This window comes from Cannabis sativa, chromosome 1, assembly GCF_029168945.1.
Source record: "Cannabis sativa cultivar Pink pepper isolate KNU-18-1 chromosome 1, ASM2916894v1, whole genome shotgun sequence".
NCBI classification, from domain to species: Eukaryota; Viridiplantae; Streptophyta; class Magnoliopsida; order Rosales; family Cannabaceae; genus Cannabis; species Cannabis sativa.
In genome coordinates, this window is record NC_083601.1 from 46,592,084 (window position 1) to 46,612,764 (window position 20,681).

General features: G+C 32.6%; 6 protein-coding genes across 6 annotated transcripts; 1 reads left to right on the forward strand and 5 right to left on the reverse strand.

Moving 5' to 3' along the window:
- Positions 1–1,475: 1,475 nt before the first annotated feature.
- LOC133039210 (uncharacterized) lies at positions 1,476–3,370 on the reverse strand. Its single transcript, XM_061118051.1, has one exon. It carries the CDS (start codon positions 3,237–3,239, stop codon positions 1,890–1,892), a length of 1,350 nt encoding a protein of 449 aa, XP_060974034.1. The 5' UTR covers positions 3,240–3,370; the 3' UTR covers positions 1,476–1,889.
- A 1,820-nt stretch (positions 3,371–5,190) lies between these two features.
- LOC133039220 (DCC family protein At1g52590, chloroplastic) lies at positions 5,191–6,435 on the forward strand. Its single transcript, XM_061118062.1, has 5 exons — positions 5,191–5,523; positions 5,607–5,664; positions 5,756–5,863; positions 5,939–6,031; positions 6,123–6,435. Exons 1-5 carry the CDS (start codon positions 5,337–5,339, stop codon positions 6,202–6,204), a joined length of 528 nt encoding a protein of 175 aa, XP_060974045.1. The 5' UTR covers positions 5,191–5,336; the 3' UTR covers positions 6,205–6,435.
- Positions 6,319–8,604, reverse strand: LOC133039214 (RHOMBOID-like protein 5). The gene is made up of 5 exons (XM_061118053.1): positions 7,983–8,604; positions 7,735–7,898; positions 7,460–7,635; positions 6,697–6,953; positions 6,319–6,616 (listed from the first exon to the last, which is right to left on the reverse strand). Exons 1-5 carry the CDS (start codon positions 8,282–8,284, stop codon positions 6,553–6,555), a joined length of 963 nt encoding a protein of 320 aa, XP_060974036.1. The 5' UTR covers positions 8,285–8,604; the 3' UTR covers positions 6,319–6,552.
- A 17-nt stretch (positions 8,605–8,621) lies between these two features.
- On the reverse strand, positions 8,622–11,764 carry LOC133034809 (probable polygalacturonase At1g80170). Its single transcript, XM_061110215.1, has 8 exons — positions 11,693–11,764; positions 11,440–11,577; positions 10,825–10,995; positions 10,494–10,725; positions 10,163–10,244; positions 9,928–10,072; positions 9,733–9,849; positions 8,622–8,852 (listed from the first exon to the last, which is right to left on the reverse strand). Exons 1-8 carry the CDS (start codon positions 11,762–11,764, stop codon positions 8,622–8,624), a joined length of 1,188 nt encoding a protein of 395 aa, XP_060966198.1.
- Positions 11,765–12,893: 1,129 nt separating this feature from the next.
- LOC133039216 (uncharacterized) lies at positions 12,894–15,263 on the reverse strand. The gene is made up of 3 exons (XM_061118056.1): positions 15,106–15,263; positions 14,110–14,473; positions 12,894–13,649 (listed from the first exon to the last, which is right to left on the reverse strand). Exons 2-3 carry the CDS (start codon positions 14,397–14,399, stop codon positions 13,046–13,048), a joined length of 894 nt encoding a protein of 297 aa, XP_060974039.1. The 5' UTR covers positions 14,400–14,473; positions 15,106–15,263; the 3' UTR covers positions 12,894–13,045.
- Positions 15,264–16,299: 1,036 nt separating this feature from the next.
- On the reverse strand, positions 16,300–20,076 carry LOC133033561 (exocyst complex component SEC5A-like). Its single transcript, XM_061108413.1, has 2 exons — positions 19,954–20,076; positions 16,300–19,811 (listed from the first exon to the last, which is right to left on the reverse strand). The coding sequence occupies exon 2, from the start codon at positions 19,749–19,751 to the stop codon at positions 16,506–16,508; it is 3,246 nt and encodes a 1,081-aa protein (XP_060964396.1). The 5' UTR covers positions 19,752–19,811; positions 19,954–20,076; the 3' UTR covers positions 16,300–16,505.
- Between the last annotated feature and the right edge of the window lie 605 nt (positions 20,077–20,681).

A 20,681-nucleotide genomic window follows, 5' to 3' on the forward strand; every position in this document is an offset into this window, starting at 1 on the left:
TACTTGAAAAATCTCGCATTTAATATTATTTACATTAATAACCCAAAATAGACAATTTATGATATAATTATATCATGACTACTGGAATCTCAAGTGGCCATAAAAGTGTGTGTGTATTGAAAGTCCTGGTTCAAGTCTCAAATTATGCATTGTTGTAATATATAAAGGCTTAAAGCAAAAAAAAAAAAAAAACATGACTACTAAGGTAAGGGTGTATGTCGATCGGTTTAGAGAGTTTATTTGACTACTAGTAAAAATTTAATATCTTAAAATAATTGAGTAAAATAAAATATTTATTAATTCAATTAAACATTACACATTAAATAAAATCACACGTAATATTTATTAAATAATTATTTTACATATTAAAAAAAATAATAATTAAATTACTTAACTTTTATTTTTATTTATGTTGTTCTTTTTTTTTTTTTTTGAACAAAAATAATTCATTAAACAACAATATCCGCTATCACAATAGACTGAAGAGCATGTGGAATATTGCTCTCAGTAAAAAGATGTCAGACCAAAAACAAGCACCGCGAGCAACACAATGTGCGGCTTTGTTAGCAGATCGTTTAACATGACAAATAGAAACATTATGTAAAGAAGAAAGAATCAATTGACACTCATGAACAGAACAAACAAACCAAAAACTGATGGAAGAGCAACTGAGCTATTAAGAGCTTGAACAACACCAATACAATCTGTCTCAATTTGCACATTGGACAAATTCTTCAACTTCAACCAACTAAGAGCCTCCTTGACGCTCAAAACTTCAGCCACAGCCGGTTGACAAGCCCCAGAATGCAAAATAATTATATTTTCGTAATTGTTATTTTATATTTTGTACTATGTTAGTATTTTAATTTTAATTTTTTTTTCATGAAAATGAGCCTTCATTGATAAATAAAATTAGACCTCCCGGTCATGTTAGTATTTTAAATCAATTACTATTTTTGTAATAAATTTTAATTTGAAGACTAAAATGTAAGATTAGTTTTTAAAATAAAGATTAGAATACGAAAAAAAATATATCAAATTAGTGCAGACTCAAAATTGTAGAATTTGCTAAACACAATTTAGTGCATAATTTAGTGTGTGATTGCATGGACCAGCTAAATCTCCTGCACTGTTCCCAGATGTTGATCTCCACGCAGGAATGAGAAAATAACACTCATGTTGGACAGAGACGACAATAATAGAAAAGAAAAATATAACTTCAATTCCACTTTTTATATCATTGCAACAAAACACCAACCACTATAATTTGCTTAGTGAAAAGTAAAATGAATGAGAAAATAACAAAATCGACTGTTGAGTGAGAGACACTTTACAACGACACCTTGGATTGGGTTTGAAGCAAAGTGGTATGCTGTTCAACATACATGATAATATTATTACAGCTAATGTTATCAAGATTAATAAATTGTTACAGATGGTATCATTACTTGTTTGACCACAAGAAATGATGAATCTGACAAGGTAAAGTTCTAATTTATAGCTTCAAATGTGAATGTATACATTTTTTACAATCAAAAACAAACTACACATACATTTGTTATGATAGAAAATCCTGAGTTAGTACTAGTAAAGAATCCCCATTAAAAAGATCAGTCTCTAGTAAAATTAAATGCTAATAAGTAAGCTTATATATAAGAAAGTGAACTGCTATAATTAATCTATGAGTATGAGCACAAGTAATGAAGATAACACACTAAATTGAGGGTTTGAGACAATACCAGATAATGCTTATCTTTTGAAACGAGTTACGAAATGCAATGATCCATTAATAAAATTTCTGTGACAAGCAAAATAGTCTTCACTCAAAATTTGCCAAAAAAATCCAACTGAACAACCATTTTGAAGGTTGAAAGATGAGAACAAAGTCATCAAGATAAATACAAGTTGCCACACCGAAAAAGGGCAATAGTTGCTGAAGTGTAAACAGATGAAACAAAGACAACCCACCAAGCCATGAATAAACCCACTTCTTTCACAAAGGCAGAACAAGGCAGTAGGCTGCACATGAATTGGTAATTATCAAAATAGTGACCATCAACTTGAGAAAATCCAACAAAGAGAAGTATCAACATTGGTGGTGCAAAGAACTGAATAACTACAAGGCACAAGTAGTGATTGTGCAAGAAAACCTTTGCTCTACTATAATCCAAATCAGGAACCTTGCTAGCATGCAATCGTTGATACCATGAAAGAAGTGCCTCATTTAGGTACATTTGCAAGTTGGGGCGTAATGCAACAAGTTGCAAGACACCTGAAAGAACCAACGACCAAATTCTGAGTTTATCAAACTCAGAAGGCGAAAACCCGATATTCCCTGCCAATCTTTCTGCATTTCGAATACTATTTTTCGTGTTGTTATTATTAATAACAAGCAATTCAGATAAGGGCTTGATCCATAACAGCCCTGTTAATGTCATCAACAAATAGTTTGCATATAACACAAATCTACCATACCATTCACATGTCATCACTGATAAATTAGACCTAATTTGATCTGTCCCAAGCCAAAACGATCTGGCAATCTTCATGGAGGGCATGAACAATATTGTGGATGTGCAGCTCATAAAAACAGCAATGAACATTCTTCCAAACCCATCAATTGAACCAAAATCAAAATCTAAAACCAAGGAAGTAAATCTACAACAAGTCACACTCCCTAATATCAATCCTAAAATCCCAAAAACAACACATAATAGCTTCTCCGAGCGCCTCGAAGCAGATTTTTCAAACGAAAGTTTAGCCAGCAATATCAGTAACTTAAAAACAGCAACGGAACCTAAAAGAACCGGAACCAAAATCCCAAACCCAGATTCTTCTGATGCGCTACTACTTAAGTATACATGAAGTAAAAAACAAGAAATAGCAACGAATGAGATTGTAAAAGCGTTACGATAGTCATCGGAAAAGAGGCGTGATTGAAGATGGGCTTCGTCGAGCTTGAGTCTGAAGATCTGGGCATTGTTTTCATCGAACTCAAACTTGTCCTTGGATTTGTTCCTCTTTCTGAGCTCAGTATTGTTTCTGGAAGTGGAATCGGAGGTGTCGGGCCTCCGAATAGCGGCTTTGACGCCATTACTTAGGTTGTCTGGGTGAATGTAAGTGAAGAGACCGTGGAGGAAGAAGATGGGGATTTTGAGGAAGACGAGAAAAAGGGTGAGTGAGAGTGAGAGAAGGGCTTGGAGTAACAAATTCTTGTAGGTAAGGAAGAATTCGATCATGGTGTTTGTTTCAGTGTTGGGATTGAGATTAAAGCCCCCAAAACAGAGCAGTTTGAGTTGAGAGAAAAGAGAAACATGAGAATGAGAAACGAATGAGGCTATGAGTCCCTTTCTTTTCTTCTAATTAAAAATATAGCTTTTTTCTTTTTGGCCATCCCGCATAAGGTAATAGGTAGAAGGTTTTTTTTTGGAAACTTACAAAAATACTGGAATTTGAGTTAACTTTTACAAAAATACTGTCACACGGAAATCTTTTCAAAAATACTGTATTTTAATAAAACACCAGTAAAACACAAAACAGAACAACTCAAAACAACAGTAGAACACCAATAAAACACTAGTAGAACACCAGTGAAAACTTAACACTGTATACTGCAGTATGAAACTTATAAAAAAACACAGTAAAAAAGTAAAAAATACCGCCTGGCAGTATTTTTGTAAAAAAATAGCAAAAGTTAGTATACCGTGTAAATTTCCCTTTTTTTTTCTTTTCTTTTTTACTAAGAACATAACCAATTTATGTAAGATAATATTAGATGTAAATATTATTTTACATTTGTGTTTTGTAAAATTATTAATTGAATTTTCTATTTTGTTAAATGAAAAAATAGATTTTGTATTTTTTAAAATGTTAAAAATAGGATTCTGAACTCAAATTTTAACAATTTTATTTTTTAATATAACTAACTTTAAGACAATTTCTAACACGAACAGATACAGAAAATGTAACTGGTTTTATCATAACATCTTTAGATCAGATTATTATTAAATTTTATTTTGATAAAAAAAAATATTCATGATCCTATTTGTACAATTTTAGAAAATACAAAGTCTATTTTATTATTTAACAAAACAGAAGTCCAATTGGTAACTTTTGTAAAACACAGAGTACAAAATGATCCAAGATAATAAAGATCCAAGGCCAAGCAACAACAATTCAAGGTTTTGGCGGAATCTTTGGCAACTTAAAATTCCACCAAAGGTCAAGAACTTCTTTTGGCGAGCTGCTTTTGGGATTTTGCCAATATGCTTCAATCTCAGAACAAAACATGTTGACATCTCTCCCATTTGCTCAATTTGTCGCTCTACTTCGAAAACTGCATCTCATATTTTACTTTCTTGTACTTTTGCTTATGTTGTTGGCGTAATGTGAGTCTACCTGCTGGCATCTCTCCCAGAGATTCTTTCTCAAGCTGGCTTGATTCCATCTTTCAGTATCTTGATACCGACCATGTCTGTCAGATGGTTATGGTGTGTTGGTCTTTGTGAAAAGCAAGAAACTCTATCGTTTGGAAGAACAAAGTTCTTACTATTGCAAATGTCTTAGCTTCAGCACGTATGTATCTTGATCATTGGCTAAAAGCTCAGGACAATACATACCTATCATCCATCAATTTTGTAGTAGTGGTGATGAAGTGGAGCTATGGACTAAACTTGGTACAAATACAATCAAAATTAATGTTGATGCTGTTATGTTTGCTAGTAAAAACAAATTTGAATACGGTATGGTTGCAAGAAACAACTCAAGAATACTCATTGACGCTAAAGTTGGCTGTTGTATAGACACTTTTACTCTTGAAGTTGCTAAAATTATTAGTATTAAGGCAGTTTTAAGCTGAATTAAAAGATATGGATGACACGAACACAACACAATGATATTTTTGTCACTCCTACATAGAGTTAAATCTAACTTTTTTATAGCGCACTCGAAGCGCGGGCTATTTTGTAGTTGCATTATAGATATCATAGTGTTATTTTTTTGGGGTTGATTTAAGGTTAATTTTTTATAATTTTTTAATTGTTTTTTTTTAGTAGAGGATATTTTTATAATTAAAAATTTTAGATTGTAAAATTATAAATAAAAGATAAAAAGAAAATAATAAATAACAATATTATGTTTATAAAAAAAAATAAATAAATAAAAATATTATGGTAATTTGAGTGCCACGTGAAAATAAGAAGAGAGAGAGGGAGCCAGTCATTATTAAATAAATAAATAAAAAGAAATTCCATCATTTGCTTCAATTTTTGGCTTTGAGATTACAATTTCAGAGTTCAGACCATTTGGAATTGGATTCAATTTGAGTCAGAGAGCAGATGGCCATGCAACTCCAATTTCCATACGGTGGTGTACGATTACGCGTCTCACAACCGGCGCACCTTAGCAGAAGGCTTACTCCTTTTGCTACCCTATCTCCTCCCCGAGCCGATGATGGCGTTGACTGGGTCAAAGCTACTTCGACCTTCTTCCAGAAAGATACCCGACCCATTATGTTATTTGATGGTACTCTTTACTATATATTACTACTTCATTTACATATGTGATTTCAGCTTATTATAAGTGTAATACTTTATTTATATATATAGGTGTTTGTAACTTATGTAATGGAGGTGTAAAGTTTGTACGTGATAATGATCGAAATAGGTGAGCTTTTATAAATAATTATTTGTTGGAATTTTTCAGTTTCAAATTTATAATGAACAAATTACTAAAGGGAATGTGTTAATAATGACAGGAGAATAAGGTTTGAGGCTCTTCAAAGTGAAGCTGGCAAGAATCTTCTTAGGAGGTCAGGAAGAGCACCAGATGATATATCAAGTGTTGTTCTTGTTGAAAAAGATAGGTAAACTAATATTCATTTTGTTGTTATTAATGCTAAATTTATTGCCCAAATTAATGTTTCTTTGTTGAATTTCAGATCATATATTAAGTCAGAAGCTGTTTTAAAGATAATGGAATATATAGACTTGCCTTTTCCCCAATTAGCTTTCTTCCTACACTTCGTACCACTGTAAGTTTTTTCATTCAACTTAAAAAAATTGGTTTCGAAACATTGAAAATAGACATAATTTGAAACTATTTTTTGCTTTGAATTGTTGCAGATTTGCGAGAGATTTTATGTATGACAATGTTGCAAACAATCGTTACACAATTTTTGGTCGTTCAGAATCATGTGAGCTATAGATTATATCATCAGTAATTTCTATTGTACTGTATGTGGAAAGTACCTAAAACAGAGATCTTGCTCTGCCAATACTATATTGCTTTGTTTTGTATTGTATTGTATGTTACATGGATTATGCAAGTTAGTTTATGTGTTTATTAACTAATACACGATTGAATTCAGAAAGGCATTGAATTGTATACTAATTTACAAGGAACAAGTGATATTTATATGATATTCTTATTAGAAAATGTATGTGTGGAAATACTATTAATCTCTATATATTATATATATGATATAGTAGCATGAGAGAAAAAGAAAAAAATGGAAAAAACAGTCAAAGTATTTCTCTGTTGTCTATTGTTGAACTACAAAGCAGTATTATTATTGATTGGCCGAACGCCATATAGGTTAAGCAAGCCATATGCATATCTGCAAGTTCAAGCAATTACTATTAGTCAATGTGATTGTGTTGTTTTCACAAGAAGAGGAAAGTGTATAGAAAAACTCACCCCAAAAGTAAGACTAGCAAAGCTGAGATCCACAAGATGTATTGATAACATTTGTGTCTAGGTTTGCGCTTGAAATTGTACCCAGCAGGAATGTATTTACGGCTAACGTATCCAAACTGAGGACGAATCAGAAGAATGAAGCCGAGTAGAAAACCCGCCATGAAGCCTCCGATATGAGCTGAATTGTCAACGTGAGGGAGAAATCCAAAGGCCAAATTTAGAATGATTATCAGAATCAGAGTTAATAAAGCTGCACACTGAAAAAAGGAGTTAGAACTTCCAATCAATCTCTCTCACACACACATATCAGTCTAATTGTTGAATCAAAATACTTAGGGAGCGTTTGATTGGAAGTAATGAAATAGAATAGAAAGGAAAAGAATCAATTTTTATTTTATTCATTTGTATGGTTGTATTTTAAAGTATTATAATATCATTTCAATATAATGATTTTTCTACCATTTTATATTCTTATATTTTCATTCCTTTTAACTAAATGCAATCTTAATTTGGACTCAAATGGTTGGTGTAGAAATTATACAAGTAAAAGGGGTTATGGTCTCTGATACATTAGTTTCTTCTCTTCTATTCAACCAGCTAGAGAGTAATGAAGGGAGTTCAATTAAGTATGGATTAAGATAAATCTCCCATTGTTGTGTGTATCTTCCTTTGAATCAACAAAGGTTGGTTTTGAGAAATATGGTACAGGGTTTTAGACAGTATTGAAATTATTGGAGTAACATGCTTAGAATTAGAAATTTGCCTTGTTTGCATAAATTGTCCAGTTAGTGAGAAGTTCAGATAACATGGCTCCCAACAATCCAAACAGAGCACCAGATGCACCAACTGATATGGTTGGTCTTTCAGATGGATCAAGATTAAGACTAGACAATAAACTTCCTCCAAAACCAGAAAGTACATACAAGATTCCAATTCTCACTGCCACCAACCAAATTCAAAACATTAAGAAAGTATTTCATGGCAAAGAATAAAAACTTTGCAGACAGACAAAATCCAGAAATGGTTTCGAGTTCTTACGAAATCCAAACTCCTGCTCAAGGCGGATTCCGATAAAGATAAGGCTTAACATGTTGGTGAGTAAATGGACAACACCAGCATGAAGCCACATACAAGATAACAAGCGCCATACTTGGTGATGTTCCACAACAAGGTTTCTATCAAGAGCCCCTAATTGTTTCAGCCTGCCAAAATTTAGAAAACCCCATTTGGTTTTTTCCTCAAAAAAGAATACAAAAGATGAAAATGAAGAGGTGAAAAATTCTTACGTTGTGGTTGTAGGGCCAATGAGAGGATTTTCTTTAAAGGGTTGGAAAGAAAACCTCTTCAAATAATGATAGAGAATACATTGGTCTAGAGCACCATCAATTGTTGAAGGACAATCGTTTAGGTACATGCTGTACACAAACATGGCAATGTTGGCCAAAAGTATGAGAGGTACGAGCCAAGGGAACCATGGCTTAGGTGTTGGTGGACAGAATTGTGGCGGTGGTGGCGGTGGCCGGGACTTATTATGATGATGATGATGACCCTTTTCAATGTCTGGCGGCGATGTAGACCACTTCCCCATAGCGACTCCACGCTGCGAGGAAGAGTCAGAAAGAGAGAAGAGAGATGGGAAAGAAAGAAGAATAGAATAGAGAGGTTTTTTTATTTGGATGGTAAAGAGAGAGTTTTGCAAGGGAGACAGTTAATTCAGGTACTTTTTTCTGCTATGACAAGTTGTGAAATTAAATGGTGATCCTTTATTAATGTGTTACATTATAAATAGATATAATTCAAACACATGGAAAGAGAGAGCTTTAACATTATTGGATTTTGACCTCCTACATTATTGGATATGAACATTTTAACATTGTAGCCTTCAAAAGAATATTTCAATAAAATAAAAAATAAAAAAAAATCATCTAGCTGTGTAGACAAGAAGAGGGTTTAACAGTTCCAGTATTAGATCCATAAGCATTGTTGCAACTTGACTTGATTCTCTTGAGTGATTTTGCTGGTTTCAATCGTATATTCTTGAAGTTAATATTGGTACAAGGCACTGATTTGCTACAATTTAGATTCATAGCCACTTCTGAAGCTGATGTCCCAATTGCCCCTTGGAATTTCACATCGTCTATATGAACTGCCGTGGGCTGCATTCAATACATTTATTTCACACACACACACAAAACAAAATAATTATACATTTTGAAATGAATATAATTTTGAAAAAAATTAATAATTATACAAAAAAAAAAAAAATAATAATCTCCTTCTCATTTAGGAATTTCCTATCTAAATGACCCATTTAACTTATTAATATTTTATATTTTATAATATGTGTTTGTATTTTTTTAGTATATTAATGTATTTTTATAATTTTTTAAATTATGTTTTTTTATAGTAATTAGTATATTGAATAATAAATAATGTATAATGGAATAATTACATAAGGTACTATTTTTTTTGTAAAATATTTACATTTTTACGTTTAAAGAATATTTTTTTACATTTTTACGGTTTTCTAAAAAATAACACGAAAACAACATAAAATCAACAAAAAACAACATAAAAGTAACATGAAAATAACATCAAAATAACAACAAAAAAACAACAAAAAAAAATAACATACAAATAACAAAAAATTAACAACAAATGAACAAATTTTCAACATAAAAGACCGTATTTTATGTAAATAAAATCAAAAAAATCGTAAAAATATTTAAAATTCCGTGAAACCGTATTTTTGTTAGTTTTTTTGTTGTTTTTGTGCATTTGTGAAATTATCCTATGTATAATATTGTAACTTTTATATAATTTAATAATTTTATATATTTAAATTTTTAAAATAAATTTTATTTTTATGATTTTCTACCTCATTAAGAGATTTTCTGACCGCCTTTAATGAAAAATAAATAGGAATAGAGATTAAAATTCTTAATGAGAATGAGAATAGGAGAGCACTTTACGCAAATTTCACGTCCCTCGTGTATTCCTAAGGAAATAAAATTAAAAAAAATAATAAAAAATTACCAAGTCTGGGCAGCCATTTGGATCAAAACAGTAGTGTTGGTCAATTATGATTGGATTTTCCACGTTGTGAAACGTTAGATTTTTAAATCCAACATGCTGAACAATTCCTTTTCCAACCTGACCAAATTCATAATTAACAAAAAAAAAAAAATGGACAGACATATTAATAAATTCCAACCAGAAATATTAATTAACCAAATTAATATTAATAAATTTTAATGTATACATTACCTGATATGTTTTGATGCGGACACCATTAGTTGTGCCAAAGAAATTAGCACGATGAACTTGTATGTTCTCCACTTTCACTTCCTCACCATCCCTTCCCAAACTTCCAATACTATATATTTATATAATTAACACATATTAGTTAATTAAGAAGATATATAATTAAATTAAACATAATTTAAAATAATTAAAAGTTGCTGACCTTATGCCATGACCAGGGCCGCAAAATATGTTAACGATCAAAATATGGAAAGACTGATCACCAATTGATATACAATCATCCCCTGATTTCATTTTTATATTATTAGTTTATACATAATAAATATTATTTGTCATGAAAAATAATTAAGTTGATATTATATAACAAAATAGAATGCATGCATGCATTTTCTTTTTCAATTTGTACTATTATTATAATTAAGTATGGGCCTCGTATAATTTAATATAATAATGGCTAATTAATAGCAATGCTTAGTATTACACACTATTTGGTACTTAATAGCAATGAGCTAAATATAGATATAGATATATACCAGCTTTGATAACTGAGTGGAAGACTGAAACATTTTTAGAGTCTTCAATGTGAATTCCATCAGTATTGGGACTTAGAGCAGGAGAGTTTATAGAAACAGAGTCAAATTTTACATCATTACCATACCAAACAAGTATATGAACCTGTGGACTATTAATCATGAATATATTATTCACACGAATTCTTGTACAATATATGAATGTTAGTGTCGTAGGCCTCCTATCGTAACAGCCCTGTCAAATTACACAAACAAACAAAAATACAGAGATTTTGTTTTAATGACCTTAAAAAAGAAATAAGAAATTAAACATATCATTGGATTTTTTATATACCTTTAATTTAGGATGGTGAGCACAAGAGAGATCCCACCAACCTTTACCAAGTCCATTAATAGTCCCATAACCATCAAGAGTGAGCCCACTTACATTCTCAAAGGATATCAAACTTTGAGCCTTTATTTTCCATTTTTCAGGCCCACCAGGTGCTATAACCCCTCCTTCTAGCTAATACAAATATATATAATATAATGAAAAATATGATTTATATGAATGTCTATATATGTAATGAGATGGTGGTGAGTAGCACATTCTTTTAAGGTGTCATATTTAGAATGAATTATTATGAAATATTATTAACCATTCGACATTATAGTGAGGTTAAATATCATTCGTACCAAAATTGAGTAATAACATGCCAAGAATATTTGTGTGTATACTATATCTAAAGTGGAGTTTGAGTACTATTAGTTCTATTTTATAAAATTTTACAAGCATAAAAGTATGCTATATGCAATTTTCAAATCTTGAGTTTGAGTGGGCTTTAAGTAGGAGTCCAGCTCGCCTTAAGACCGAGTCTGATATTATACATAATTTTTTGCAAGATGCCAACTGCTAATATCAATACTCATATGTGTATATGTATATATATATATATATATATATATATACCTGAAAATAGAGATTTGGGGACTTGCATGGACCGGTAAAGGTGAGGGGTTGGACCAGAAATGTATGACCAGATGGAACCAATAAGGTAGATTGGTTTGCCACTGAGTTGCATGTGTCACTCCATGCCTTTGAAAATGCCTATATCATTTTTTAACAACCTTTAGCTAAACAAAATAATATATATATAAAAGTGATAGAAGAATGTATATGTATAGATATATATATTTATATATCTATATATATATATATATACCAAGCTGTCGTCTTTGATGCCATTACCAACAGCTCCATAATTCAAAATATTTACTGCACTTGAAGTTGCCATAGTGTAGTCTGGTACTGTGTAAACCAGGGTGACTAAATATACAGTAATACCAAATAAAAAATCCTGCCCATAAAAAAATTGAAGTAAAATGTCACTTTAAATAATATTTTGTAATGAAGAAATGGTTTTATAGAAATCAGATTACCATGGATGATCCAAAGTCAAAAAGAAAAACAATTATTTGAAATGTCAAAAACTAAGCATTATGTATCCAATATTGGTGGAAGAAAGAGGGTATTTATATCAATCAATTTTTAAATTATCTATCAATACTCCATTACATGGAATAGATTCATAATTCAATCTTGTTTGGTAATTTTCAAAAACTAAGCTGGATGTGAATTGTCATTTCATATTTAGTTTTAGTTGATTAAGAAAATATCTCATGGTCTTATCTAATTACCTGTATATTTATGAATTTGGCTAACAGGATTGGCCTAATTATGCATGGATTAATTTAAGGTTATGCAATTTTATATCATTTTTTTAATTTCCTCCTTTACTTGGAGATTAGCATTAATGCCTGCAATTACAACATAATCCATGAATAATGGTAGGATACATACACCCAAATGTCATTCACACATTTCAAAATTAAAAACTTATGAACTAATACATTTTCATTTTCATTTTTTGACTTGTAATTATATTGAAAATGAGCTACTCTCTATTTTCTTTTTCAGAATAAATTGTATTTTGATTGTTTTTTTTTTTAAAAAAAAAAATGGGAGCACGTTTTCCATAGCCAAAAGGCATGCTAAACCAATTTAACTTTGTTATATTTACATTACTTTCTAATTTATCAACAAAATGATATAATAAACTATTTCTTGATATTAAATATACTTCTTTCCTTGAATGGTCAGAAATGTGGAATTTAGAAAACAAAATCATCTAAAACTTGTATACAACTTTAGTGAATCATTCTCATTCTATCTAAACAATAAATTGTACATCTAAAAGTGATCTTTGTTGTTCAATTTTATTTTGTTAATCGTAGTTTTAATTCTGTAGCGGATTGTGTCGCCAAAAATGCTAGAGTTACTAGTGATATGGCTGTTTTGTATCAAGGGGAGGGAAATCGCCCTGTGATTCCCATCGACTTTCTTGATCAATGAACATGTAGTTCTTTCAAAAAAAAAAAAAAAATCATCTAAAACTTGTATACAACTTTAGTGAATCATTCTTATTCTATCTAAACGATAAATTGTCAAATTTCATCAAAATCTTCTCTACGAAATTCAGAAGAATTCGAAAATGTTGCCTAGAATGTCACAACAATTACAAAAGAAAAGGAATTGGCAAATCAGCTATCTCTTGGTACTTAGCCTGATCTTTGCTATCAGCAATTTCCTTTAAAGTAGTCCATGATTTTTTCCTTCGTTTACTTGACACGGTAATCGATTTTTCACCATTTGTAGGGTTAGAACTACTTTCAGATTCAGATTGTTTCTTATTCACTGATCTGTTCCTCTTTCTCTTCTTTGCTTCCAACAGAGTGGTCACAGTTTTCACCACAGGTGTTGCAGGACTGTGACTAATAGGAAACTCTTCAGATGTTGCTGGTAATGGCAGTAAATCTGGCTCACCCCAATTCTCAACCCCGTCTTTACCTTCACCGGCCTCCTTTAAGCTGGAAGGGTTAAGAGAATTTGATTTTGGGGTTTTTGATTTTTCAGTGGTTTTGACCTTAGGTGGGCAAATCTGTTTTAGATGTCCTTTTGGAGTACCTCCCATGAAATTCCTATATGAACAGAAGTGGCAAGTATGAACCACAATATTCTTAGTAAAAGTAAAGTGGTTCTTACTTCTTCGCCGTGCCTTTGCATTATTTTTCTCAATTCTAATTGTGCAATTGAAGCCAGGCTGAAGAATTGTTTCACATCTGCAAAACAAATAGTTGTTTAGCTCATCTAGAATCTGAAAACATTCTCAAACTAAACCAAATAATCAGGAGTGAATTCCTTGACAAGAATGAAAAAGCAAAAGTTAAGGAGTTCATGTGGAGTGGACAGGTTCTCTAAGAAATATCTTCATCTAACCCTATTTAGATTTTAATGGTTAATGTTATAATGCAGTTAACAATCTCAAGTCATATCATATCTTCACAATCAGAATAAGTGAAGAACTCACAAATATCACTTCGAAGATTAAATGCAGTAAATATTCACCTTTCATTTAATTTATCAATGATTAAATGCAGACTAAACTATCATTTAGATAAATGAAAAACAATGGTGATAAATAGTTAACAAGGGACACAATGTATTAAGCTTTAAAACCTTCATAGGTTTAAACTCCTAAACCCAAAATCAAATTAAATAAAAGTCAAACTTGAAACTAACCTCCGGCAAGAAAACAGAGAAGGGTTAGGAGAAACACCCAAAGACTCCCCAACAGAAGCCAATCTTCGGCCAAAGAACGCAGCCAAGGAAGGCATAGAAACCTCCCCACCAGTCAAAACCGCTAGCTTCTCCAAGTGCTCAACCTTCAATAAATGCTTGACGTTGGTTGAAGAGGACCCTCCTTTCTTATGGTGGTGTTTTTTCCCTGTTGTTTCTTCTCTCAGAGTTATGACATTGTTAGACCCAAATGACGAATTTGGTACCCTTTTGGCCCCTCCTCTCTTGCCCATACTACCCTGTAAACGGGGGTTTCTAGTCTTGGAGGAGTTTCGACGAACAGTTGGGGATTGCAGTGTTTAGGATTCTACAATTGATTGACATGGGACCACAATCACATATGATATCTCGACAGAAAAAAAAAAATCAAACTTCACATCCAAAATATATCTTTAACACTGTTAATAAAATCATTGAATAAACGGAGAAATCCAATTAGACCAAAGTTTTAGAGTTCGTAGTATCCTATAAGTTAGAGGCAGGCTATCAAAACTGAATTTCAAGTAAAACTAACTAATACTCAATATGAATAATCAAAGTAAGCGACCAAAGACATTAAAGAACATCTATGAACAATGACCCTATGAAATAAACGGTTGTTGTAAATTGTAGATTGTTCAATAAACGTAGGACCCATTACAGAAAACAATCTTTGATTTATCTTCTGCTACAATTTTTTTGGGAACGCAATTCACCAACTTTTCAATCATCATATAATTAAACCGCAAACTTTTCAATTAAATTATTGAAACCATTAAATAAGTATAAAAAAGGATCAATCTTCGAAAAATCAAAAGGAAAATAAAAGAATTGTATAAGGTCCGGGTGTGGACAGAGCTTTATGAAACGAAAATGTCAAAATATCTGATCAAAAACCTTTATTTACTGAGAAGCCAAACAAAAGAGAGAAAATAAAAGAAGGGGGTGAGGGTGACGAACCAAGACTGACGGTCTGAGTGAGGAGCTGGCGGATCTGAATGGACTTGATTGAGTCGATTGAATCGGCAATCCAACACATTTTTCTTCTTCTAAACTCCAGGGCCGTTTCGCATGCGTCCGTTTCAATCTGTAAATCGTTTTTTTTTTCTTTTTTGAATATAAGGCTATATTAGGTTAAAAATAAAAAAAATTATGATATTAAGCTAAAACTTGGAATTATATTTACATCAAAAATAAAGGCTAATTAGGATTTTTGTCCCTGAACTTTGACATGTACCAAATTATATCCTTGAACTTTTAAGGTTGTTGAAAATGCCCGTGAACTATTGAGATTGTTGGATTTAAGGACTTTTGTCTAATTTCATTTAATTTTACTATTTCAGTGATTACTTATATACTAAATCATGCTCCCTAGATTTTGATATCTACCAAATCATGCCCCTTGAACTTTAATATGTGCTAAATTATGGCCCTTGAACTTTCATCTATGTTAGACTTTTTTACTAAAATTAGAAAAAAAGTCCTTAAATCCAACAATCTCAATAGTTCAGGGAGCATTTTTTAACGACTTTAAAAGTTCAGGGACATGATTTGGTACATGTCAAAGTTCAGGGGGCAAAATCCTAATTAGCCAAAAATAAAAACCCTAAAATTAAGTTTATCCTATTTTATTTTTCATACCTAGATACTAGTGTCTAAAGTACTTGAATATTAAATTTGCTACACTTAACTATAAAACTTAAAATTTTGACAGCAAAATTTACTGAATGCACGTTTCGTTTAAATGTACCACGTGTATATAATAGTAAACGTAAGTAGTCTATGTCAACAGTTAATTAAGATAAATAGATAAAACCTTAAATTTGATAATAGTTTAGAAGTTTGAAGGGTTTTACAATTAAAAAAGTTGAGATTGGAAAGTTATGCAAATGAAATGATAGTCGAGAGAGTTTAAAAAAAATCAAATTGAATCGATTTAATTATTATTCAATAATTGTATTATATTTATATGTAGAAACTTTGAATGCCTTCAGCTGTTGTATTATATTCATATGTAGAAACTTTGTGCTAAACCCCTTCTGGACAAGACACTAGGCATTCTTGTAGAAACTTTATTATTCGATTTAATTATTATTCAGCTGTTGAGTTACTGCACACTAGGCATTATAATAATGACTTCAACAATATCCAGTATTTATTACCAGAAATATGTTATGTCTTTTATTTAATAAAACTAGGAGAATATGCAGAGATTAGCAATGTCTATTCATATAGAATTTACCATAAATAAAAAAATAACTGGATTTCACTCACTCACTCACTCAACCAAACCAAATTAAACCAAACCAAACCACCAAACTTTGAATAGAAACTAGAAAAAATTCCAGGACATGGGAAGATCACCGACGTCTTTGGCGAGAATAGCTTGGGGATCCAGTAACATGTGTCCCTCTAAAGTTTCTGCTGGGTGAGTCCATTGGACCCCTGAATGAAGCATAAGCAGACTTAACAGGTTCTGGCACCAACTCCATAGGAATTGAATCCGCAAAGCATGCTGTGTTGATTCGAGTCCTTTCGAGTTCTGACTGAAGCAACTCCGAAGTATACTGTTGGGCAAGAGCAATTAGATCATCTGGTGATACACTCATTCCTTGTTGTCTCTCATCATCTGCAAGTGCATCTTCACTACCACGGGTAGGTCTCCGTCGGTGATGCCCTGGATTCTCCAAAGCCTCACTTGCACTCTCTGTTGCTTTCTCCAAAATCACACCTTGTAAGGACCTCAAAGACTCTCTTGCATCAGAAGTAAAATAAGGGTTCAATATGTTCTCCAAATATTCAAGCTCGATCGAGAGCTGACAAAAACCATTCACGTCAACCAACCTAAGATGTGTCTCCTTGTTTTCATGGAAAAGACTGAGGAAAGTGTCAATCAGACCTTCCACAAGAATGCCTAGTGTCTTGTCCAGAAGGGGTTTAGCACCAGAAAAAACCTCGGCATGAACAGCTACTAAAGTGTGCAGTAACTCAACAGCTGCATCCCGAACACCTTTTACTGCAGGTGCAGCACCCCACTGAACCCCAGAATCCAACAAATAGTTCGCTGCAGCAGATCTGATCAAGTTAGCCTTAGCAAAAGTATATTTCTCAAGGACCTTTTCTTCAACCCCAGAAAAAGACATTACAAGATCTTGTACGTCACTCTCCTCTTCGTCCTTTTCCCTACCCTGCAGCCAGATGTGTTTGTATTTGTTGTACAACTCAAATGAAAGTTGGTCTTTGCAATAGCCAATATTACTTAAAACCATCAAGAGCCTTTGATGTGGATCCTGTACACTTTCTGGGACATCAGTCAATGACTTGTCTTCTTCTGATTCATTCGAATATCCAATCTCCAAATGTGATACTTCTTTGCTTTGTGAGAGCTCATTCCCAATACGCTCCAAATGACCAGCGAAATCCAGGTAACAGTTCAAAAATGCAAGTCTAACAGATTCTTGGGTATCTTGAAACTGAGCAAACATGTCTTCAGATTTTGTGGCTTCATTCCTAAGAGACTGATGAACCATCAAACTGATCTGATCCATTGCTGAGGCCATAACAGAACGGAAAGCCAGAGGCAGATAGGATATTGTGTAAGGAGATTTGTTCCTCTCAATAATTGATACTGGAACCCATATTTCTTTATTTGAAATCTCCTCAGTCGATACACGCATCCATGAGCAAAGCCTTAAAATGTAAATCTTTGTTATCTCTGATTGAAGCGTCTGTAGTGCAGTAACAGCAACAAGGGGAGCTGATTCCTTCGCTTCAAAAGCTTGGCAAGCTTTACTAATATCCTTTATAGCATCACTCATAAACGAACGAAGAATATTTGATTCTTCAAGATCATTAAATGTACTATGTACTTTCGCCTCATAAGCAGAAATAGTACTGAGAATCATTCCAGCAACTTCATCAAGGGAATGCGTTGAAAACTTTCCATCCCCAATTTTATCATCAACTTTATTTGCAGAAGTACTAGCAAATTTTCCACTGAAAACAGAAAGTGCTATTTTCCAAAAGGCTGGTATATGATGAATAAGTACAGCAGTTAATCTACGAATATACCTTCCTCTGAGTGCATCAACTTCTTCACATGCCAATTCCAATGGAAGGTGATTGTCCAATGAACTGTAAACATCTGTAGATTGATTTAAGCCTTGCTGAATTTGCTTCCATTTTGCATTAGATAAGGCTTTTTCCTTCATCTCATTCTGCAAAATTTCCAATCTACTTTCATGATCAAAGGTACACTTATCTAGCAAACCACGAATTCTTTGGTTCTGTATATTTAAGTAATGCCAAACTGGGTCTGAATCAGGTTCCAGCTCCATCAACAATCTCACAGTGTTTTCAAGATTTGTTAAGTCTATATTTGGATCTTCCATAGACTTATACAACATACCTTTGAATTCATGCATTACTTTCTCAACCTCTTCAAGAACACGTTTGAGTATTCCAACATGAGATGGCAGAGCAATCGATTTCGCCTTCTTGTATTCCCTAACTGCTAAATCATATTCTCCTTTACTAATGCTCCCACGAATAGTACTTGGCAAATTGAATAATGTACGAAATCTCTGTAACATTCCCTGGACTGACCTGATTTTCTCAGCTTGAGCTTGCCTCTCAAACAAAGGCTGAAAAGCACGATTAGCCAATGAACTCACTCCAGAAATACAATTAAACAAATTTGAAGTACCTGATCCTTCTGGGTCTTCTTCAATCCGTCTCAACTTCGACTCAATATCATCAATTGTGGTTTTGCACGAGACAAAACAATCAAAATTGTCTTTTACTAATTTTTTCTTTTGCTGAGTACGTCCTTTAAGATCACTCTTCAAAGCAAGAGCACCACTTTGTAGCTCTGCTGCACTAGTATCTTGGTGAATCCGAGATAGAAACAACTTTGCATCAAATTTCTCAGAACAATATAACAACTTCATACGAAGGTTTTGATCTTGACTATCTCTTTCCTGCTTAGATGGAGAACTTTCTGATGCCTCAGTTATCAACCTAAGCGATTTGTTATCAATTATACCCAAACCAAGTGGATCAACACATTCCATACCACGAGGGAAAGATTGTAGAGAATTAAATCCCTTCTTACCCACAACTGATGCTTTCTTCTCGAATTTTTGAGCAACTGGAGCTGTTCTTGTCTCTCGCATTTCTCTAACCCTTCGAGAAATCTCAGCCTCGTCAACGCGTTTCCAACGATCGGGCTCATCTCCATCCCAACCGCCATCGTCATCCTTCCCAGAAACTCTACCAGCCCCAGGACGAGACCTCGAACCCACAGCACCAGGTCGAGAATTATCTCTGTCGGTGGATTCATCATCACCACTTGAAATACTAAGCATTTCAACCTCGGAATCATCGTCGTCATCGTCCACCACAACTCTCGCCTTTGCTCCTCTTCCTCCGTCGGGCTTGGGTACCTGAGGAACAGAGGCTTTCTTCGGTTGAGTCCGAGCGTTATTGGCGGCGGGTTTGCGGTTGTTGGCGGAGGAAGGTCTCCGGTAATTAAGATCTCGCTGAGATTGCTCTTTCAGCGCCATTTGAAGAAGCTCGTCCTCGTCCAATTCATTGTCACTCGACATTATCTCTCGTATACGTCGTTAATGGTGGATTAGGTTGTTGAAAACCCTTCTTCCAGAGATCTGAATACACAATTTTTCTAAATTGATTAGTAATAAGAAAATCACTTCTGAACCAATTGAAATCTCAACCAAAATATCGTAATTATTTATGGAAAATATCAATAAAAAAAAAAAAACAGTGCAAAATTAATTCTTGACTTGCCATGGAAACTCAAAATCTCTAGTAATAATATATAAAATTGATCGATGAAGAAGTAGTTCTTTAAATTCTATAAATAATTTTCCTCAAATTCCGGTCAAATGTGGAGAAATGTCAAGTATATTGTTTGATTATAACCTTTTACTTAATTTTTATTTCTCAAATCATATTTGGAAATTTTTTTAAAAAATTTTTTTATAGTGGTATTCGTTATAATTATAATATTATTTCTGTAAATTTTTAAAAAAATTTAAATTAATTTACAGTACCAAAAACAGAGTTACTAATATTCCAGTTTACCACGCGTGTTTAAAAAATTTCAAAAGTATTTTTGGCACTGTAAATTATTTGAAATTTTTAAAAATTTTACAGAAATTATGTTGTAAGCAAAACAAACACAGTCGTAAAAAAAAAACTGAAAAAAAGTATTCAGATACATATATTTCTGTGCGTGGAAGTTGACTAAGAGGTTCTAGCAAGAGATTGAAAGTAGCACTCCTCGTATTTATTTGAGAGTTTTATTTTCAGCTAAAAACTTATAAATACATATTTTTTTTAATAATTTATAATCGTGTAAGTTATAATTATTTAAGACATTTTACAATATAGAATTCAATGTTCAAAATATCTATTTTATACGCGTATAAAATAAAAAAGTCACGCGTGCCTCTTTGAACCCTATTTTGGAAGTGTTAAAATTTTTTCAAATTTTTCAAAATTTTACAATCTTA